This window comes from Prionailurus bengalensis, chromosome D3 (assembly GCF_016509475.1).
Source record: "Prionailurus bengalensis isolate Pbe53 chromosome D3, Fcat_Pben_1.1_paternal_pri, whole genome shotgun sequence".
NCBI classification, from domain to species: Eukaryota; Metazoa; Chordata; class Mammalia; order Carnivora; family Felidae; genus Prionailurus; species Prionailurus bengalensis.
The window spans coordinates 44,304,406-44,327,789 of record NC_057356.1 but is presented as its reverse complement, the minus strand read 5'-3'; the positions used below and the strand labels follow the sequence as shown (position 1 = coordinate 44,327,789).

General features: G+C 38.6%; 2 protein-coding genes across 6 annotated transcripts in view; one reads left to right on the top strand and one right to left on the bottom strand.

Moving 5' to 3' along the window:
- ESCO1 (establishment of sister chromatid cohesion N-acetyltransferase 1) overlaps positions 1 to 3,891 on the top strand; it is a 76,286-nt gene extending 72,395 nt beyond the window's left edge. For both annotated transcript variants that reach the window (XM_043558434.1, XM_043558433.1), the window contains one exon: positions 2,680 to 3,891. In XM_043558434.1, the coding sequence (XP_043414369.1) occupies positions 2,680 to 2,827 (148 nt within the window). In that variant the 3' untranslated portion in view covers positions 2,828 to 3,891. The remainder of the gene's footprint in view (positions 1 to 2,679) is intronic.
- A 3,348-nt stretch (positions 3,892 to 7,239) lies between these two features.
- Positions 7,240 to 23,384, bottom strand: part of GREB1L (GREB1 like retinoic acid receptor coactivator) — a 178,811-nt gene continuing 162,666 nt past the window's right edge. For 3 of the 4 annotated variants that reach the window (XM_043558429.1, XM_043558430.1, XM_043558431.1), the window contains exons 28-34: positions 23,055 to 23,262; positions 16,916 to 17,081; positions 15,777 to 16,004; positions 14,502 to 14,643; positions 13,471 to 13,671; positions 11,564 to 11,702; positions 7,240 to 10,003 (exon numbers count right to left, since the gene is read on the bottom strand). In XM_043558429.1, the coding sequence (XP_043414364.1) occupies positions 9,840 to 10,003; positions 11,564 to 11,702; positions 13,471 to 13,671; positions 14,502 to 14,643; positions 15,777 to 16,004; positions 16,916 to 17,081; positions 23,055 to 23,262 (1,248 nt within the window). In that variant the 3' untranslated portion in view covers positions 7,240 to 9,839. The remainder of the gene's footprint in view (positions 10,004 to 11,563; positions 11,703 to 13,470; positions 13,672 to 14,501; positions 14,644 to 15,776; positions 16,005 to 16,915; positions 17,082 to 23,054; positions 23,263 to 23,384) is intronic. The other variant, XM_043558432.1, reaches the window with a different exon arrangement.

The following is a 23,384-nucleotide window of genomic DNA, read 5'->3' as shown; positions in this document are numbered from 1 at the left end:
ATAGCTAAGTAATGTTCCATTGTGTATATATACCACATCTTCTTTATCTCTTCATCCCAGTTGATGGACATGCAGGTATTTTCCACCATTTCATAGCTGTCTTTTCATCTTTTTTATGTGCTTTGAAGCACAAAAGTCTTTAATTTTGAACTCCAAATTATATATCTTTTTCTATTGTCATTTGTGTTTTTGGTGTCCTAAGAAGCCATTTCCTAATGCAAGGCCACAAAGATCTATACCTATATTTTCCTCTAAGAGTTCATTAGTTTAGTTCTTACATTTAGGTCTTTGATTCATTTTAAGTTAATTTTTGTGTATGATGTGAGATGAGATCCAACCTCATTCTTTTTTTTTTTTAATTTTTTTTAACGTTTATTTTTGAAAGCATGAGCAGGGGAGAGGCACAGAAAGAGGGAGACATAGAATCTGGAGCAGGCTCCAGGTTCTGAGCTGTCTGCACAGAGCTCGACATGGGGCTCGATCTCACGGAACCGTGAGACCATGACCTGAGCTGAAGTTGGATGCTTACCTGAGGCACCCAGGAGCCCCCAAACTCATTTTTTTTTTTTATATGGATATCCAGTTGTCCCAGCACCATTTGTTAAATAGACTGGTCTTTTCCATCAAATGGTCTCTGCACCCATGTCTGAAATCATTGATTGTCAGGGTTTTATATCTGGAGTCTTCAATTCTATTCCATTGATCTGTTCTTATGCCAGTAGCACACTGTTTTCAATTCTGTAGCTTTGTAGTATGTTGTAAAATAAGGAAGTGTGACTTCTTCAGTTTTGTTCTTTTTTTAAGATTCTTTTGACTATTCAATGACTTTTCCATTTCCATATGAGTTTTAGGACACCAGTTTGTTAATTTCTGCAAAAGCAGCCATAGATCTGATTCATAAACACGGGTTATCTTTCTCTTTATTTAAGTTTCCAGGTTTTACGCTTCTTTTGTTAAACTTACTCCTGAGATAGTTAATTTCAGGTATATAGAAATCTAATTAATTAAAAAAATTTTTTTAATGTTTATTCATTTTTTGCACAAGCAGGGGAGGGGCAGAGAGGGAGAGATAGAATCTGAAGCAGGCTCCAGTCTCTGAGCTGTCAGCACAGAGCCCGATGAGGGGCTCAAACTCAAACTACAAGATCATGACCTGAGCTGAGGTCAGATATTTAATGGACTGAGCCACCCAGGCGCCCCAATTAATTTTTTTTAAATTTTATTAATGTTTACTTATTTTTGAGAGAGAGAGAGAGAGAGAGAGAGAGAGCAGGGGAGGGGCAGAGAGAGAGGGAAACACAGAATCAGAAGCAGGCTCCAGGTTCCGAGCTGTCAGCACAGAGCCTGATGTGGGGCTTGAACTCACGAGCCATGAGATCATGACCTGAGCCGAAGTCAGACGCTCAACTGACTGAGCCACCCAGGCGCACCCCCAATTAATTTTTTAATCTTGATCTTGTATCCTGCAACCTTGCAGAACTCCTTTTTAATTAGATCTAATATTTTTTGTGTGTGAATTCCTTAGGATTTTTGTATATATAAGATCATCCAAAAGTGTCCAAAAAGAGAGTTTTTTTACTTCTTCCTTCCTGATCTGGTTTTTAGTTCCTTTTCCTTGTCTACTTGCCCTGACTAGAGCCTGCAGTTAAGTACACTATTGAATGGAAGAGGTGCAAACACAGATAGCCTTAACTTGTTCCTGATCTCTGGGGGACACTTTTCAGTCTTCACATTAACTTTAATGTTCTCTGATGCTCTTTATCAGGTTGAGAAAGTTCCTTCTACTCGGATTTGTTGAGTGTTTTTATCATGAAAAGGTGTTGAGTAAATGTTTTTAAAACCGTTGTTGCTTTCCTAAAAAAAATTTTTTTAATTTAATAAAGTTTTAAAATTTACATCCAAATCAGTTAGCATATAGGGCAACAATGATTTCAGGAGTAGATTCCTTAGTGCCCCTTCCCCATTTAGCCCATCCCCCCCACACCCCTTGCTGTAACCCTCTGTCAGTTCTCCATATTTATGAGCCTCTTCTGTTTTGTCCCCTTCCCTGTTTTTATATTATTTTTGTTTCCCTTCCCTTATGTTCATCTGTTTTGTCTCTTAAAGTCTTCATATGAGTGAAGTCATGTGATTTTTGTCTTTCTCTAATTTCACTTAGCATAATACCCTCCAGTTCCATCCATGTAGTTGCAAATGACAAGATTTCATTCTTTTTGACTGCCGAGTAACATTCCATTGTATATAGATACCACCTCTTCTTTATCCATTCATCCATCGATGGACATTTGGGCTCTTTCCATACTTTGGCTATTGTTGATAGTGCTGCTATAAACATTGGGGTGCATGTGTCCCTTCAAATCAGTATACCTGTATCCCTTGGATAAATACCTAGAGTGCAATTGCTGGGTCATAGGGTAGTTCTATTTTTAGTTTTTTAAGGAACCTCCATACTGTTTTCCACAATGGCTGCACTAGCTTGCATTCCCATCCTAAAAATTTTTTTACCTCACATTATTAATAATCTATGTGAACAGTTATTTTCAATGATTTTTAGAACATAAACATTACCTGAAAAGTCTTTCTGGTCAAATTGTCTTTGACAGGTTTTTCCAATTTTAATGATAAAGATATTAATTTTTTTTTTACCCTTTCACACCCCCCCCCCTTTTTTTTTAATAGGAGTAACTTTATATATGGCTCATATTTGAGTAAAGAAGAAATTGCTTTCTCAGATCCCACTCCTGATGGAAAACTCTTTGCAACACAGTACTGTGGCACTGGTCAGTTTCTGGTATATAATTTTATTAATGGACAAAATAACACTTAAAACAAATTCTTGCCTCTTGCTTGCAGTACTAGAAGACATCTACTGAAGAGAATGGATTGGTTGCTGACTTTAACCAGGAACTAGGGCCATTTTTATTACAACGAACTCAGGACTGGCAACAACCATAAGGTTGTTCCATTTTCATAAAATTGGAAACAATGCAGTAATAGCTTATTATTGTTTTGTTTTTTAAAGAAGATATTTTATTATCTTTTACAGAAATTTATGATTGATGTATTTTATCTATAGTTATTTAGACATGTTTACATGCAGCAGATAATTGTTCATAGTGGACTGAAAACTAATGCAAGGACTATGGTCTCAGTGATAAGTATATTTTGAAGTTCTTAATATGGAAATATACCAGTGTAGCTTGGTACTGTATTTTTTTATATTGATCTGCTGATACCAGTTACAGTTTTAAAGATTGTATTTTTACAGAGCGGAAAACAATGTTTTTGAGTTACTATTCAAGGAGGGTGCAATATTGCCTATTTAGGAATTCAAAGCTAATTGTTAAAGGGTCTGAAATACATTTTGAAGGAACCCCTGCAAAAAAGCAAAGTTCCAAATAAGCAGGAAGAATTTGGAATATTGAGCATTTTCTTCCATTTCTTTCTTTCCTATTCTCGATGCAGGAGGAAGTGGAAGGTGGTATAGAATAGAGGCTTTCCTTCTTGGAGAGCTTTATTGTAGTGACTAGAATTAGAAAATACCCTCTAAAGTTTATTATTCTTTCATTCTGGTTTTATTTCTTAAAATAAATGTTAATTGGGTACACTTAGGCTAGTAACAGATCCCAAAGAGGTTTTATAAAAACCTGTGGAATAGTTGTAAGCTAACTATGGATGACTTGGTATCTGCTTTGTTATTCCTCAGAAATACTACACTGAGTATATGCCTGCGTTACTGGACTTCATTTTGATACTTGTCTATCCTTCATAGTGCCCTCTACTTTAAAGGGTTTATATGTTGAAAAACTGCTGTGGCCTTTTATGACCTTGTATATAATGTAGAATAAAATAATAAAATACTTGATAGCCTTTTCTAAGTGATAAATGTGATGACAGTGTGTTGTCATTTGTGCTTTTTCAGGGAGTTAAATTTGATACCTTAAAATAGAATTAAAATAGTGGCTTCTTAAAAGTTTCACCATTTTGCCAAAGGATCAGTATGTCAGTAACAATTCTGAACTTGGTCTTCAAAAAGCAAAATCCTAACATGGAAATACTCTGATCTTTTGAAGAAAGAGCCATAGCCCAAGAATGAAGCACCACTATGGTCTAACATAGATTATTTTTATGAGCTGAAATGATAATCATGTCTTCATTAAAAACCAGCTGAAATTTAGAGCTTTAAATTATCAGGTGTGTATTTTATCCCCCTATAGATGTATGCTTTTCACATTTATAGAGTGGTATAAGGCTCTGTACTCTTCTTTGTAGGGGTGTAAATATTTCCCTTTGACTCATCATAATGGTCTGACTTTTGACACTCCCTTGCCTTTGTACTTTAAACTCTTACAGTCACCCCTGGTGTCATCATTTGCCTGACAGGGACTGTAACTTTTTAAAAAGAGCATGCAATTTTCTTGTATAGTATAGATGCTCTATTAACTGTTAATCTCATAATACAGATCCAGTTTGCATAGAAACATGGTATGCTGCTTTGGGGAGCCAGAGTTGGTGTTTTCTAGGGGACCTGGGAGTAGAGAATATATATCTTTTGGTTGGCTTAAATGTTACAATTACTAGGAAGACTGTTTTCATGTTTATATTGGAGAAACAGCCCCTCAAATAACTTTTACAATCTAGGTGTTTCTGTAAGAATAGTATTAGTAACATCTAACTTTTGAGTGTTTGCTATGTGTCACACCTTTAATATAGTGCTGCATTATTTTATTTAATTGTCATGACAACTCAAGTGAAGAATCTGGAATTTAGAGATTAAGAGACTGCTTTATAGGAGTCTGGGTGAAAAATGTTGAAACACTGAAGTTATGATGTGTTGATGAAGATGAGGAAACAGATAAACTTTGAGGAGACAAAATGGAAGAATCAAAAGAGTTGATAACTGGCCAGAGAAGGATCATGGCAAAGAATTTAGGGTAATTTGGAATTTTGAGTAACTGAATAGATGGATTGGCTCAGAAGGGAATACTGGAGAATTACTGGGAGAATTGGACTAGGAAGGATGAGCTCAATTTTGGTAAAGATTTTGACGTGGTTGCAGAATCTCCAAGGGGAGACACCTGTTTGGTATATAATTGGATATGTTGATCTAGAGTTTGAGAGAAGTTTGAACTAAGGAAATTTAACAATTATTCAGAGGTTTAGAGGAGATGTCCCCACCCTGAGGTTTGTAAAATAACATGGTAGGAGAGAGTTGTGAGGAATACCATCATTTAAGAGTCTTGAAGAAGAGTACCTGGGAAGAGGTCAGAGGATCAGAAGAGAGTGGTAGAAACCAAAGGAAGAGTTTCAAGAATCAAGAATGGTCAGCACTGTCATATCACAATTGAAGGCTGAAGAGTGACACTAGAAAAAGAAGAGTGGTCTTTTCAGAGTGGTGGAGGCAGTAATGGACACTGTGAGTATCCACTAATGGCCACAGTCAAACTTCAAAATAAGTTGATTCTGTAATTGTGATGATCTAAAGATGCCTATGAATTTGTCAGCTGCCCTTGAATAGTTGTTGGTTCATTATAAAAATACCTGCTGTATAGATGTTCTAGAAACTACAAGTATAGACAGGAACCACAAGGTTTTATGGGTTATGCCCTTGTTTACAAGGACGTGCAGTGTTTTTATTTTGCAAGAATTATTAAAAAATCAGTATTTTACCATTGGGTGAAGTATGACTATCTTAAGGACAGTAAGTATAATAGACATGCATTGATATTTTAATTGTTCTTGCTTACATTGTGTGGCTGCCCAGCTAGGGTGTCTGGATAGGAACACAGATAGAGACCTGCCTAACCATATGTCACCAGGAGTTACGGTTGCTGATTTGATTTATGGAAGGTAGACATATGTATGTCTTTGACCTATTCTCATGGCTCTTGGGCCTTTGGGCAGATAAAGGGAAGATAACTGTCTTATAATAACCCCTCCTCCTGCCATACCATTCTAGTAAAAATAAAATACACTGGACTACTTAGAGAACAAAGAAGTGGTCAGAAAACAACTTGCTTTTTTTCTTAGAACTTATTTCATCTTTTGTCATAGTCACTGAAGTAGTTGCTTTCCTTAGCTCAGCACTTGAAAGTTAAGAGCAGAAGGAATTTATTGTGTGAATGAATGGCTTTAACCCTTGGCCTCAGAGGCCCTTACTGAAATATCTTTAGTGATGGTTTCTTTCAGTGAAACCAGGGTTTCAGTGCTAGGGCAGAATTCTCCTAGACCTGGAGAAAGCTTAAGGGCCAGTTTCCATGACTAAAGAGAGGCCTGAGGGATATTTGTTCCCTGGAATAAACTGAAAGTTATTCCAGCTTTAGGTAGTTGAATCCAAAGGAATAGCAATCAGATCCACAGCTTTAAGTCTTTCCAATGGAGCAGCTGCTTTGGAGTATGTAGTGGATCTCTGGCAGTTTCTGCTTGCTCCCAAATCTGTCACCACACTCAACAAATGTTTATTATCGTCTCTCCTGAGGTAACAGCCAGGGGTCCTTGGCCTAGAAGAGTGTTTCTGTTTTGTTTTAAAGCTTGAGAGAGTGTGTTTTGTTTTGTTTTAAAGCTTGAGAGAGTGTGTGCAAGCAGGCGCAGGGGAAGAGGGGGAGAGAGAGAGAGAATCCCAAGCAGGCTCCACACTGTCAGTGCAGAGCCCGACCCAGGACTCGCTCTTACGAACTGTGAGTTCATGAGCCAAAATCAAGAGTCGGCCACTTAACTGAGCCACCCAGACACCCCTAGAAGAGAGTTTTCATGGTTCTGTAGCAAAGTCTACTATGCTAGCACTCTTTACTTAATAGAACTGAAAGCCATTTTTCTGAAATAACAAAGTTATTCTTTAGGTAGTTTGGAAATGGAGATGAACACCTCATGTCATACTACACAGTTCTAGCAACCCAAAGTTCTGTTTCTAAGGACACCAAAATGAATACAGTTGCCACCTATAAAAGATTGGGGTTATACTATGAATATTTCTAATGCCTCTTTAATAGTCATCATTTGTAAGATCTGTCATCCATAATATGGAACTCTGCAAATGGGCATGATGTGTGGATACTTTATATGTGTGTACATCTTCTTTGTATAAGCTATAGCTTTTCACTCAACAAGTATTTATTTAACACTTTCTTGAACTGTTAGGTGAGAATAGTTGAATCTTAGAGTCATCCAGCCTGTGATCTGTGGACTTCCAGTCTTTTTTGGACATACCAGAAAATCAGGGTAAAGAAAACACTTTTCCTGTTTAAGGGGATGGGAGAGAATTTTAATACATTCACCAAATTAAATGAAAAGACAACATATGGTAGACACAACTTAAAAGACAATTTAGAATCATAAACAAAATGTGAGGTAGACCGACTAGTGTAATTCACCAAATTTTGGTTAAGAAAATTTTACAGTAATAAGGTAACACAGGTGCTTCCTTTTCTAAGAATCACAAAAAGCAGTTGCATAAATTACAGCCAAAATAATTGAACACAACAATTCTTATTCTAATTTTAGTTTACATTCAGTATTAACCTGTGTGAACTGTCATACATGGCAAGGTTCAACAGGTCTATAGATCAATTATTATGCAGGCCTAGCAAACACATTCATACCACAATGTTTTAAAGGATGGCAAGGCTTGAAGCTGAACACACCAAGGTATGTATTAACAAATCATGGTGTCCTGTGCTTGTGCAATTTTATCCTTAAAGGAGAAGGACCTAACGTTCTCTAAGGAATTATACTGATAAGATGATTTTAAAAGATCCAAACCTTAGTAAGATAGGCATTGAGAAGAATAGGCAGGTCAGTTTGAGTTCTCCATCTTTGGGGTGATGGTCTTTGGCTTTGTTCTGGCATTTTTCTTCCACAGGGTTTAATAGTATTTAAGAGATCATAATCATTTGATTTTTCAGAGTACAGCCCTAATATGGAGTACCTGCATCTAAGGTTACTACTTTAAAAAAACACACTTTATAAAGACTTTGAAGCCATAAAGCCAGAAGAAACCCTGAGAGGCCATCTGCCCCAGTTACAAGTGTTTTGGGATTATTTCAAGTATTTTATTTGCCCTATAAATATTGGAATATTGCACAGTGGGTTTCTTGATATCCTCTGCATTAGGCCCTTTCAACAAAACAGGAACAATTGAAATACATTCATATCTAAATCAACCTGCTTCAAAACGTACCTCTTTACCAAAAATTCTGTACTGAAATTATGAGTATTTTTAAAGTATACATAAGGCAGATCCTCGTTGAAGGAGAATTTAAAATGGGGTTTAAAGGAATTGTTCATTTCAAAATACATTTAAAGCATCGTAAGCTATATTAAAACCAAGAGATCTGCAAACCATTTTCAGATTAGTACATTCCATTTTTTCACTACTGTAAACTCCTTGTTACCACAAGCTAATAAAGCTGGTCAGTTAACGTTATTTGTTCTAAGTAAATGCAGGCTGAGTCAGCCACCTCTCAGTAGTTTCAGGCCATAAGTAAGACTTCAATTCAAGTAAAAATGGCCATTTTAAGTGGTATGTGTGGGCTCATGAGAAAAATGTCAAATTGTTGAATGATGAGAACTAGAGTAATTTAAGCACAAACTTCCAAAGGACTTCATTTGTTCTAGAACATTTTCTAAAAGTCTGGGTTTGATTAAAATACATGGTGAGAAACTTACACTGTTGGTACTGAAAAAACACCCCCTACCGATTTTAGTGAGTCAGAGACTTTTAATGGAATCTTTCTTACTCCTCACAAAAGAATCACTCGTAAGATTAAAACAGTGGTCTTTCTATGGCTCTGTTTCCCATTTCAGCAGTTTTTGTGTTGTTGTCTATATAAGGTAGCTGATGTTTATTCAGTGTATTTTTTATTTATTAAAGGAAGCTTTGCTTGAGGCCATGAAAAGAAACAAACTAGTTCCATTCCACACAGAACCAGAGCCTGACATTTAGCTTTGCTGGTGCCAACTGCTTAATCCCAACCAAACAGGGTGGGTATGGGGTGACTGCTGAAAGCTGCTTAATTGGCTCAACTACTGAATTAGGTTCTCCTTGTACAAGTTTAAACTCTGTTCCATATTCTCATAGACATAGTGTGCTTAGAGACTGGAAAGGTTTTTAAAGAATGAAAAAATACCAAAGGAATTTCAGCAAGGAGAAGCTGCATAAATGCATACAGTGCCTGCTCTGCATTTACTGATTTGTTTGTTCAGTTTAAATAGTAAACTTTTAACTCGTGTGGAAATTTTGCCAAAAGTTTCAATACATATAAGATTATAAATCTTAAACTAACACTGCACAGAGAAAGACAAAGCTACTTCTTTTTTTTTAAAATACAAATATCTTCTACATTCTATCATTTCAGACCCCTGAGTAGTACTGTACCAAAGTACAGATCTGAAGAGAAACTGAGGGTTCAGGCCTCAAACGTTAATCTTCATTTAATTCCACACCAGTGGTGTGAGTCTCATGTAACACATTCAGGCTAGCTAATGCTGAGAGTCCGTTTTCCCCCTAACACAGTATAGTAGAAAAAACAATGCAAACTCCACGTTATTTCTCCAAAGTACACCCTCCTCAGGCTCCCATGGCAGACCATGTCTTAAGTAATTGCATAACTGCCTAGGGTGGAGTTAACCTGAATTGAAGGTCCCAAAAGTGGAACTGAAAGAGAGTGATACCCCAGAGACCTGCCTCAGATTGGGGTTGGAGGGGCGGATTTCTTTGGAGAACAAATATGTTGCACTTTGCTCCACAGTGATTGTACTTTAAAGGAAAAAAAATCCCAAATAAATGTTTCTGCCCCACCCCACCTAGGCATCCCTTTGCTATTTTTGGTGTCTCCGAAAGGTCATACGTGGCGGCCAGTAAGAAAGTAGAGGGGCTTGTCATCACTGCTGTTAGCAGTTTGAAACTCATCTCGGAGGCGGAACTGCCACTCATCCTCCAGCTCTAAGCGGACAATTGTTTGGCGTAAGGAGCTTCTGTCTTGGCAGATGACACACAGGGTAGCACCTTCAGAAAAAAGGCAGAAGTGCATCTTAGGTTCAGGGATTGAAATTATGAAGAGCCTATCATCTTTTTCTGATTATGTCCTCTAAGCTGACACATCTGAGAACCAACATATAGGTAAGTAACCTGTCACAACTGCTCATTATAATTTTCATCTTATTTGAGTTCAAAAATAAACTCAAGTTTTGAGTTATCAGATTCAAAAGTTAAGAGTGTAAAGTAAAAAATCTCCCCTTCCCCTGTGGTAACCGATGGTAAAACCAATGTTCTATGTGTCTAGAGCAGGGGTTCTCCACCTTGGCACCACTGGATAATTCTGTTATGGGGGCTGTTCTGTTCTTATAGGATATTTTAGCAGCATCCTTGGCTTCTCTTTTACTCACTATATGCCAGCAGCACTTTCCAGTGTGATAGTCTGAAATGTCTCCAGATAATGCCAAATGTCCCCTGAGAGGCAACCTCCCTCCCTCACTGTTCCATATGTATTTTATGCATATGTAAATACACATGTTCATCTATTCTTAAATTCTACATGAGTGAAATCATATAGTATTTGTTTCTCTGACTTACTTCACTTAGCATCATATACCCAGGTCCATCCATGCTGTTGCAAAAGCAAGACCTCCTTTTTAATGGCTGAGTCATATGCCATTATATACAAATACATCTTCCTTACTGATTCATCTATGGAGGGACACTTGGGTAGCTTACATATTTTGGCTATTGTAAATAATGCTGCAGTAAACATAGGGTTGCATATATCTTTTATTTTCTTTAAATACCCAGTAGTGGAATACTGGATAATATGGTTCTTTTTTTTTTTTTTAATGTTTATTTCTTTTTGAGAGAGTGATTGACAGCGTGTGAGCGGGGTAGAGGCAGAGAGAGGGAAGGAGAGACAGAATCCAAAGCAGGCTCCAGGCTCTGAGCAGTCAGCACAGAGCCCGACGCGGGGCTCAAACTCAAGAGCAGTGAGATCATGACCTGAGCCGAAGTCCAGTGCTCGGCCGACTGAGCCACCCAGGTGCCCCAATTCTATTTTAAATTTTTGAGGAACCTCTATACTGTTTTTCACAGTGGCCTGTGCACAGTATGGTGAATCATACTTTGTTCACCGACTTCAGAGGTCATCTTGTCAGGATTATTCATGATACATAATCTGCAGTTTGTCCTTGGGCAGATCTTTTTGTACAGTGCATACCTGTTGAAGCAACTTTAGCTTCTATACCAGAATCACATCTCATTAAGATGAGTTTTATTACAATGAGATTATTTGAAAAGCATTATTTCTCTTCTTGCACTGCATCATTCTTTTCTAGAATTAATGGTAAAAACATATTTAATGTGGTCACATTTCTGGCCATCTATCTGTATTCTGTCCTGGTATGATGGACTTGATTCCACCCACACCCCAGTTAAGAAAATCATGGTCCTCGTTTAAAATAAGCAGGGTATTCAGTTCACTGGCAAAAAAGATTATTAAAGTGCTTTTTGGCTCACTTCCCTATTTTGTTCAGCAGGAACAATGGCATTCACAAACAAAAGACACTAAATTTGGTCTACCTTTTAGAAACTTAAATTTCTTCAGAAGATCAGCACCTACAAAAGAGTCACAGAGGTACAAGAGAAGTCCACTGAAAAACACCCCTTCACAGTTGACATTGCTGGAGTGGGGTCTGGAGCTGATGTAGCATATGGCCACCTGGAATCATCAAGCAGACAGCACGGGCATTTCAAAAAGCAGGCAAAACATCTGCACTTCAGCTGAATAAGTCAGTACCTGCCTATTTAGTTATTCCAGGGTAAGGTAAAGGACATACATTTTTTTAATAGAAACAAATAGGTTGGTTATTTAAATTCTGCACCTCTTTTATTTAGTGTGCCAAGTTTTAACCTATTTACATCTTGTTTCTCTTGATAAAGGACATTTACGAGAGAATTAGTAGTAAGAAATGAAACAGGCCTCTCCACCTAAATGTCTTTGTAAAAATGAAAAATGGTCTTCCACAAAAAGGCACACTTGGGATGAAATGTTTAATTTTTTTAAATCCTCATCAATAAGGTAATCAGCTTTTCATTTAAATACACTTAAATTTTCAGACAGAAGCTTCAAGCAGTGCATAATTTTAAGTATTTAGTTCTATATGGCTTTCATGTAAAGAAGATAGCTTTATAAAAATTACACGGAGGTAAGATAGTTGGGAGACCTTGAGAACAGGGGCATGGCTTAATGACTGCACCTGACGGCTTGGATCCAAATACTGGTTCCTCTGCTTAGTAGCTGGGTAACACTGAGTGGCTTCCTTCATTTTGCCATACCTCAGTTTCTCTGGCGAAATAATAGTAGTACCTGTTTCATAGGACTGTTTTATGAAATAAACACTGTAAACCACTTAGTAGGTATTCACTGTTAGTTGCTGTTAGTAGTAGTGTTGAGACTGTGTTGTCTAACATCTTGAACCCTGGACCCTGGGGTGGAGGAGTCTAGAGGCCTGGGTTAGACACATGACTTAGAGATACTAATGGTTTTTAAGGTACCTTCTACAACTCATGGTGTAGATTACATTTTCATTCTTAGGAAATTTCAGTAAAATTGATTTAAAAATCAGTTTCCAGAATTGAATACATTTGGATTTCAGTCTGAAGATATTGTATATGTTAATACATACAAAGAAGAAAACCTAAGAGTTTTATACATACAAAGAGGAATGTATGTATGTTTTAATACATACAAAGAGGAAAACCTAAAATACGGTTTACCAAAATGTTACTATTCCCATTACAAGTGATTCTTTTTCTTTATACCTTTTAAGTTATTTACAGAGGATGTTAGTGAACAGTTAAATATTTTTAAAATATTACTAATAATTGTAGAGGAAAGCTTCGTGGCAGAAGCCCTTAAATAAAGTCCTGAAGGCCATCAGTGGTCAAAGGTGCAAGTGGCAAAAACTAACACTGATGGGGAATTTGAGACGAGAAAGAATGCAAAATAAAGAAACAATGGCAAAGAAAGAAATCCTAGAGTGGGAAGTGGTGAAGTGACAGCTACAAAGGTCTCCTGTGATAACCCTAAATTGTCCAGCAGTCACTGAGCTTCTCTTTTGCCTAAAACAGTGGCTAAGACACTGTGTGCCTTTGAACTGTGTCTTGTGGAGAAGCATCATCACGTGATTATAATACGGTCTGATACGTTTTAGGATGGCAAGCAACTGCTTTTGTCCACAGTCACTGAGGTAGGCTCAGTGGAACTGACCTCTGAGCTAAGCTTTGCATATTCACTGGCTCACTGTGGACAGCAGAAGTAGGGATGGGGAGGGACAGTTGCCATCACATCTTGTGTGAGCCTTTTGCAATATGAGTATGTCACAGGCTCCTTTTTTGTCTCCATTTAAGCTTTCAAATGGGAGCTAAAATGGGAAAGAAATTGATGGAAATGGGTAAAAGCACAATACCAGCCCTCTTCCCTTTACCTCTGGTCCAATGTTAAGGTAGCAGTCAATGGCCAACACAGGACTCTTGAAGTTATGGATGGCTTTGGGGAAGAGTTTGTAGGAAGCATGCTGAAGGAACTTCTCCAGGAGAAACTGCGCAGGGGCTGCCAGTAGTGTGTGTTCACTGTCGGGAGCACAGACATACTGAAGGGGCAAGATGGGTGCTAAGCTCTCTGACACCTGAAATCAGAGCCGAGATTATCATGGGAAATAGGTCTGTCACTGGATGAAACGGGCAAGGAAAAAATGGCATTGCACGCTGATGGTCCTCAAATAGTAGTAGTAGCACAGTGACAGATGCTAGGCTCAGAGGTTAGTTTGTCCTTCTTGGGTTCTGGACTTTTTTCCCCCTTGGGAATAGGTTGGGTCTCACTTAATGCACAGCCAGGGCAGGAGAAAATGGAAATGTAGGCTTGTTTGACAGTTACTGCATTTAGCAACATGGTGAGGACCAACAGGAAGCCTTTCACAGTGCTGCTGGACGTGGACACGTTAAGTCCCATCCCAGCACATCCAAAAAATAAAAGCGAAGAGGCTTCTAAGCTGCACTGGGGAGTTCACATGTTATAAATTATTAAGACAGTAAATGTCTTAAACAGAAAAGGGTAGGTCCATGGAATTCACCCTCAATAAGTGTTGATTGGTCTTACTTTCTTAAAACAACAACAACAACAAAACTGGCAAAGGACCAGACAAGCATCTTAATTTACATTTGTCTTATGTATTAAAGAATGTAAAAATGTTAGTTTTGCCAGTTTATAAAGATAGAATGTTAAGTTTGAAACAAGATTTGATGGAGGAATTGTTAAGCCTTAAATCTAAAGAAATGTAAATCTGTTGAATTTTCAAATCTTTTGTTTTACTCTAGATGAATCCTCAGTAAGGAGACAGACTGCATATTTGGCATTAAGAACTGACTCCCTTGCGTTATCTCACTTTCCAGTCAAGTGGCAAGTATTAATGCCAGTACCTAATAACAAAGAACAGTAGAATCAAGCTTGCAAACTTACCATAATCTTTGGTTTAATGATAAAGTCCCTTTGCCCTCCAACCTGAACATGTTTCTTCATGAGACTGAAGTTATTAAAGCGGCAGATGAGCAGGCCACTACTGTTTGTTCTCAGGTTAAAGTCAACATCTTCACAGAAATACCTAAATCATAATCACAATAATAGATCTCTGACTACCTGTCGCGTCCCAGCCATATTTGTGTTTTGTTTTGTTCTGAGACGGAGAGAGAGAATGAGAACATGGGAGTGAGCATCGAAGCAGGGCAGAGGGAGAGGGAATCGCAAGCAGGCTCCATGCTTAGTACAGAGCCTGATGCGGGGCTCGATCCCACGACCCTGGGATCATGACCTGAGCTGAAATCAAGAGTCAGACATTTAACCTACTGAGCCACCCAGGCGCCCCTACATCCCAGCCATGTTAATTACATACATAAAGTCTGTTAGGAGACAGACTCAGAATCAACTTTGCCTTCTCGTGGAGCTGACCCTCTTAACTCTGCTCAATTCAGGGGCTCACAGGCCAGAGTTAAAAGGAAGAGGAAGTGAGAGGACTTAGGGCCCAGACATTCCATGAGGCCTTGGGTATTCCTGAGCTGAAACAGGACTGACTGCACATTCTGTGTATTCTTGTGGGACAGAGATGCAGAGGTGCTCCCAGTTTAACAATCCTGGCTGCAAACAGGATGAAACATCATCTGCCATGAAATAGCTACAGAATATTCTAATAGCTACAGATTGGGGGTTGACGTACGAGGACTTTATGGTTTCTGACATTCCTCACTTGGCCATCTTGGATTTTCCAGGATGTGGACATTATTTATTCAGGAGGCAAGACCAGGGCTAGTCTGCTTATTCCCACCTGTTGGCTTCTCCCTACAGGATCCAGATCTCTGGATCTTACTAACATTTAGGGGAAGGATTAACTTCTGATTTCTGAGGATGGAAGAGTTCACCTTCAATGGGTTAAGGACCCACCCACACTGATCTGTACTGATGTAATAGTTTTTGTCCCTCTTGTAGTTCTTGCTGAATACTGAGATGGCTAAAATACATTTTCTAAGCATTTCATGTTGTAATTATTATTATTTAAGGGTCCGGGTCAGTTTGAAGGAGGATGAAGGGGGGCTTTGGGGTTTGTGATCCCAGTTCTCCCTCCTTGTCCATAAAAAGAGATTCTCAGGTTTTCGAAGACAGAGGAACAAACATATTATAGGGGTCATTGTTGGGCGGAAGCAAACATGCCTGGAATGCTTGCACCCAGGAGGCCCGACTTACCTGTTGAAGTCATACTGCACATTCTGAGTCAAGTCTATGTTAAGGAGAATGAAGTCATGCACATGGCACCTAGAGAATGGGGCTTTCAGGCTCTGAGAAGTCAGCTTGCTGCTCCATTTCTGTATGCCAAGGATTGCGTAGTGGATGATTTTTGGTGTTGCTTCAATATGCTGCAAGACGCTCTTCAAGGACACATTCTTACTGGAAACTCCTGCTTCCATGGGCTGGCTATGAAATGTCAAGTTAGTTTATATAAGAGCAATAAATATTACCGGAGAGAGGATCATTTTTGAAGGGATAACACTACTATACACTATTAATACCCATAAAGATATAATTAGCTGGCTTACTTTATATTAGCCTGGAATGGAAAAGGACGTCAAGCCTAGTTTTCATGATGCCTGTCACTGCTAACTTAAGGAAATGGTCTTTTGGGGGTGGGGCTTACCACTTTTAAGACAGAAAAAAACAGCCCAACTCAAAATGACTAATGAACAAGAAGTTACCAAAGAAAGGGAGCCAGAGGTTAGAAGCACACAAGTATACTTCCCAGTGTTGTAATTCTGGTATAGTAAAGGAGTATTTGAGAATGTCACTGGCTTCATATTCACAGTGGAAACATAGTGTGTGAGCTGGAAGGAAGGGCCGAGAGGTCATCAGTGGGGGTGCTACTGGTATTTAGGGACCATTTACTGCATAGGACTTTTCCAGGTTTAACATTCCCTGGTCCTCGTGGAGCCCCTTCACCAGGAGAACCACTGATTTGGGCCCAGCCCTAATTTTACAGATGACAGAATTGAGACAAAGAGATGAAATAACTTTTCCTTTTCATCCAGGCAGGTTACCAAGCAGAGCTGAGATTAAAAACCAGGTGTGATTCAGAAGCTAGTGGACTTTCTAAATCATAGCGCCTTTCAACAGACTTTATAGCAAACCAAAGCCATGATGCAGAAATAGTCCAGAAATTTAACGGCACAGTGAATATCTAAAGAAAAGTGCTAGTGAGGGTTGTCTTCTGTATAATTGCTCTGTAAAGCTGTCCCTCTCTCATTTACTTCCATGCATAATAAGCCAAGGAAAGCATCTCCTTCATAGCATTAGGCCATACTCCCCTAGAACTGCTTGGCAAATACTACTACCTGGTCTGATCCTGAACACTGTGAATGTTCCATAGAACACACGAGTCGTCCATCACAACGATAAAAGGCCAGACACACTGGCGTTTAACTCCCAGTTCTTCCAGGCGGTTCCTCTCCAGTTCCAGATTGTGGTAGGACAGCTCCTTAATGAGAAACCTGGCAGCACCTGGAAGGCAACATAGCCACAGCTGTACATCCTTCACCCAGGCCTGACCCAAACCCCACAGACAGCTCACATTCTCTCTGCAGGCATGCCTGTTCACATGGTGGCCATGTGGAATGGGAGGGTCAACCAATTATTCAGAGCAGTGGTTCTCAAATGAGTAAAAGTAAGAATCACTGAAGGAGTCTCTTTAAAATGCCAATTTCCGGAGCCCATCACCAGAGATTCACTTTAGGTTTGATAAGGGCCCAGAAACCAGAGCTGTCTTTGATGATGCAGATGATTCATGAAGTACACTTTGAGGGGAAAAGAATCCAGTTTCCTTGATGGGACAGAGGATACCACATAGAGGAAACACTTATTACTGGTTAGTTCTATAAAGCCAAGATAATATGTGCTCTCAGTCTTGGAAGCAACCACTCACATGTCCTGCACTAGGGAGTAGCCAAGTTTGCAATAACCTACACTAAAGTATCCCCTGCTTTGGATACCTTTAGGAGATTGACAGCGATGTCTTCTTTGAAGAAGATTCTGGAAACTGGCATCCTTTCCTTAGACAGTCTTTTCCACCGCACCCCCCCCCCCCCGAGGCAATATGGTCTAGTAAAAGACTGGAGCCAAGCTGCCTACATTTAAATCCTGATACCGCCACTTTCTAGCTGTGAGTGAATACCTTGGTTTCTCTACCTGTAAGAATGCAATGGTAATGTCCATCTCACAGGATTGTTGTGTGGTGCTCAAGACAGTGCCTAACGTGGTAAGTACTCAGTAATAGAGAATATTAAGATGATGTTCCTCAGATCCATCCATGTTGTTGCAAATGGTAAGATTTCATTCTTCTAATAGTGAACATTCCATTGTGTATATATGCCACATCTTCTTCCTTTCATCTATTGATGCACACTTAGGTTGCTTCCATAATTTGGCTATTGTAAATAATGCTAAGTGAAATAAGCCAGTCAGAGAAAGACAAATACCGTATGATTTCACTTATATGTGGAATTTAAAAAACAAAACAAATGAAGAAAAAAGAGAGATAAACCAAAAAACAGACTCTTAACTATAGAGAAGAGATGGTTGGTTACAAGGGAGGTGGGAGGGTGGGAGGGGTGAAATGGGTAAAGGGGATTAAGAGTACACGTCTCATGATGAGCACTGAGTAATGTATAGAATTGTTGATTCACTATATTGTACACCTGAAACAAATATAAGACCATATGTTTTACACTGGAATTAGAATTTTAAGAAAAGATCACATATTAGACACATTTTATTAGACAAATTTGCACATCCGAAAATGAAACAAAATGTAGGTAATGAAATGAAGAGGCTAAAAAAGCTATTGAATCTATGGAGGAAAGAGAAAAATAGTTTGGAAGTAGGAAGGAAAATCTGCCTTACAACAGGATGTATGTAATACGTGTTCTCAATGTAGTAAGAACCGTATATGAAAAGCCCACAACTAACACTGTAATGGTAAGAGATGGAAAGCTTTTCCTCTAAGCTCAAGAACAAGACAAGGATGCCCACCTTTACCACTTTATTTAACATACTACTGAAAATTCTAGCCAGAGCAATTAGGCAAGAAGAAGAAATAAAAGGCACTCAGGTTGGAAAGGAAGAAGTAAAATTATCTGTAGGCAACATGACCTTCAATGTAGAGAACCGTAAAGATTACACACACACACACAGAGTTAGAAATAAGTGAATTCAGCAAAGTTGCAGATACAAAAACTAAAAAATCTTTTCTCTCTATACACTAATAGTGATCTAAAAGGGAAATTAAAAAAAACTATTCCATTTACAATGGCATCAAAGAGAATAAAATACTTTGGAATAAATGTTTATTTAACCAAGCATGTGAAAGACTTGTACATGAAAAAGTACACAACATTTGCTGAAAGAAAGTAAAGATGATAAGTAAATGGAAAGACATCTGTGTTCATGGATTGGAAGATGTGATATTGTTGAGATGTCAATATTACCGAAAGTCATCTACAGATTTAATGCAATCCCTATCAAAATCCTAATGATATTTTTTTGGAGCACAAATTAAAAAAAAAACCCATCCTTAAATTCATATGGAATCTCAAGGGACCCTCAATAGCCAAAACAACCTTGAAAAAGAACAAAATTGGAGGTCTCACGGCTGATTTCAAAACTTACTACAAAACCACAGTAATCACAACAATGTGGTACCAATGGGATAAGAATACAGAGCCCAGCACTATGCCCTTGTGCTTCTGGTCCAGCCCTAAGGCCTATGGTCAAATGATTTTTGACAAAGGTGCCAAGACCACTGAATGGGAAAAGGACAGTCTCTTCAACAGATGGTATTGGAAAACTGGATATACACATGCAAAAAATGAAGTTGGATCTTTTACTTACACTACATAAAATTAACAGGGATCAAAGACCTAAATGCAAGAGCTAAAACTATAAAACTTTTAGAAGAAATCAGGCAATCAGCAAAACTAAAAGCAACCATTGGAATGGGAGAAGATATCTGCAAATGATATATCAGACAAAGGGTTAGTATCCAAAATCTATAAAGAACTTACCAAACTCAATACCCAAAAAGCCAATAATCCAGTGAAGAAATGGGCAAAAGACACAAATAGACACTTTTCCAAAGAAGACATCCAGGTGGCTAACAGACAAATGAAAAAAATGCTCAACATCACTCATCATCAGGGAAATATAAATCAAAACCGCAATGAGTTACCACCTTAATGGCAGTCGGAATGGCTAACATTAACAACTCAGGCAACGACAGGTGTAGTTGGGAATGGGAATGCAAACTGGTGCAGCCGCTCTAGAAAACAGTATGGAGGTTTCTAAAAAAGTTAAAAATAGAACTACCCCATGACCCAGCAATTGCACTACTAGGTATTTATCCAAGGGATACAGGTGTGTGGTTTCGAAGGGGCACATGCACCCCAACGTTTATAGCAGCACTATCAATGATTGCCAAAGTATGGAAAGAGCCCAAATGTCCACTAATGGATGCATGGATAAAGAAGATGTGTGTGTGTATGTATATATGTATGTGTGTGTGTATGTGTATATATATATACATATATATACACATATATGTATATATACACACACACATATATATACACATATATGTATATACACACACACACACACACACATATATATATATATATATATATATATATACACACACACACACATACACACACACACAGTGGAGTATTACTTGGCAACCAAAAAGAATGAAATCTTGCCATTTGCAACAACGTGGATTGTATTATGCTAAGCAAAATTAGTCAAAGAAAGACCAATATCATATGACTTCACTCATATATGGAATTTAAGATACAAAATAGATGAACATAAGGGAAGGGAAGCAAAAATAATATAAAAATAGGGAGGGGGACGAAACATAAGAGACTCAAGTACAGAGAACAAACTGAGGGGTTGCTGGAGGGATCGGTTAAATGGGTAGGAGGCTTTAAGGAAGACACTTGTTGGGATGAGCACTTGGTGTTATACATAGGGGATGAATCACTGGAATCTCCTGAAATCGTTGCACTAAATGCTAACAAACTTGGATGTAAATTTAAGAAAAAGTATAAAGAAAAAAAATAAAGAAGAAAACAGGCAAACAGCTTGCTACTGGATGTAACAATTATTTCTTGGATATGACACCAAAAGCACAGCCAACAATAGGAAAAAATAAATTGGACTGCATCAAAATTTAAAAGTTCTGTGCAAAGGATATAATTAACAGTGAAAAGCAACCCATGAAATGGGAGAAAACATTTACAAATCATTAGTAGGGGGTTAGCATCCAGAATACGTAAAGGACTCCTACAAATCAACAACAAAAAAGCCTAATTTTAAAATAGGAAAATAACTTGAATAGATTGTCCAAAACAGATATATGAATGGCCAAGAAACAGACAACAAGATGCTCAACATAATTAATCATTAGGGAAATGCAAATCAAATCACAGTAAGATAGCATCTCTTACCCATTAGGATGGCTACTATCAAAAACAAGCAAACAAAAAAATCTCCCAAAACTCAAAACAAAAAACAGAAAATAAGTATGAGTGAGGATGTGAAAAAACATTTTACACTGTTGAGAAGAATGTAAAATGGTATATGTACCATTATGGAAAACAGTTTGTCAATTCCTCAAAAAATTAAAAATAGAATTATCGTTATGATTCAGCAATTCCATGTGTAGGTATGTACTTAAAAGAACTGAAATCAGGGTTCTTGGAGATATATTTGTACATCTGTGTTCATAGCAGCATTATTCACAATAGCCAAATGGTAGCAGAGCAAGTGTCCACAGGTGGATGAATGGATAAAGAAAATGTGTATACATACAATGGAATATTACTCAGCCTTAAAAGGGAAGGAAATTGACACATGGACAACATAGATGAACCTTGAGAACACTGTGCTAAGTGAATTCAGCTAGACACAAAAGGCAAATACTGTAAGATTAAACTTGAAGTACCTAAAGTCGTCATGCAGAGACAGAAAGTAGAATGGTGGTTGCCAGGGAAAGGAGGAGAAGATTAAGGAGTTAATCTTCAGTAGTATGGTGTTTCAGTTTTGCAAGATGAAAAGAGTTCTGGAGATTAGTTGCAAAACAATGTGAATATATTGAACACTACTGAACCGTACACTTAAATGGCTAAGATGGGAAATTTTATGCGTTTTTTAACAAAGAAAAAATAATCTGCATTTCATTTGCATATATGTTAGCTTCTCCTCAAATTATTGCAGAAGTGGCAAAACTATAACTATGCAAATTCATCAGATCTGGGATGAGGAAAGTCACCTAACGATTGGTAAGGCATAGGAGGGGGTGATTTGAGGGTCATACTCCTATAGAAAAAGATTTTAGTAGTCTGGGGATATGTGGTTTTGGAGAGGACAAAGAACCAAAAATATGTAAAAGCCTTAATTCACTTGATATAAAGTGATAAACATGGAAACTAAACTTGTATTCAAAACAAATTTTTGAAAATACTTTAATTCTATATTTAAGGACATAAAAAGGAATGGAAGGGAGAACAAGAGGAAAGCTCTAAGAAGGAAGGGAGAGGGATGGACAGATCAGCAGAGGGAGAAACAGGCTGAGGGGGAAAAGAAGGGAAAGTGAGACCCGGGAGAGGAGGAGTGCAGAGTTAGGGAAACTACTCAGGTCTCATCTGTATTCACTCTAGTTCTGGACTGGGATGTTCCTACTTCCCTCTAATGTGTCAATTAGCAGCTTTTGGAACTTAAACCCTTCTGAGACTACACAGAGTCGGACTCCCACAGGAGCTGATTAGAGAAAGTGGTTAACAACTACCATACAAGAAGTGAGCAGACACACAGCTCTGAATCCAATTGGAGGTTTCCTGCCCCCCAACGTCTCTGTTCCATGCTGAAGAACCATATGCCCCTTTGACAAATCAGCCCATTGCTCTTACACTCCGTGGGGGAAAAGCAAGCGAGACTTTTCTAGGCACTTTTAAGATGACTGCCATAGGCAGTAATGATACTTCCAATTTCCAGTTGGACAGAACCCCTTAGAACTTGCCATGTGCCTTTAAAATGATTAGCAATGGCTTAGGGACACCTCTAGATCCCTCTTGAACACAGTGAACTAGCTCCACCACCCCATTCCCCCCAAGACCATCCTTCTCACTGTTCTGTTCCTGCTGCAGCAGGCCCAGCCATCACTGGGAAGAATCCCAAACCCTTTCCGGGGCACTCAATATACCAGTGACTTCTTTAGTCACTAGCCCTCAGAAGTTAAAAATTCTGCAAAGCAGCAGATAGAGGAAAAGGAAAACTCAAATTTAAAGAAAAATCGAAAGTCCTTTGGTCAGGGGGGGCAGGACCCTTTTCAGGGGCTGGGGAACCTTTGAAAGTTTCATGTCCAGGCAATGAGCTCACTTTATCTTTCAGCCCTTCTCCGTGTCCCAGGGGGCCCCTTACCCACGCCTGCATTATTGAACATGCCAGGAAGCACCAGCATGATGTGGTTGGGCCAGTACTTGCGGTACAGCGGCATCTCATATTCTTTGACCACCAGAAGATGCAGGTGGCTGATGCCCTCCATGGCGTGAAAAAGGTTTAGGAGTCCGTGCTCATGGCGACCACTGGAAGGAGTGAAAATAGGGCTCTTGACTGCATTCAAATTCTGCTGAAAGGGGAAAAAAAAAAAGAAAAAAGAAAGAACCAGAGACCAAAAAGGGAAGTTAAAACCCTTAGATTGAAGAAGTTTAGAGACCCTGATCTACTACCTTGGGCTTGTCAGTCTGAAAG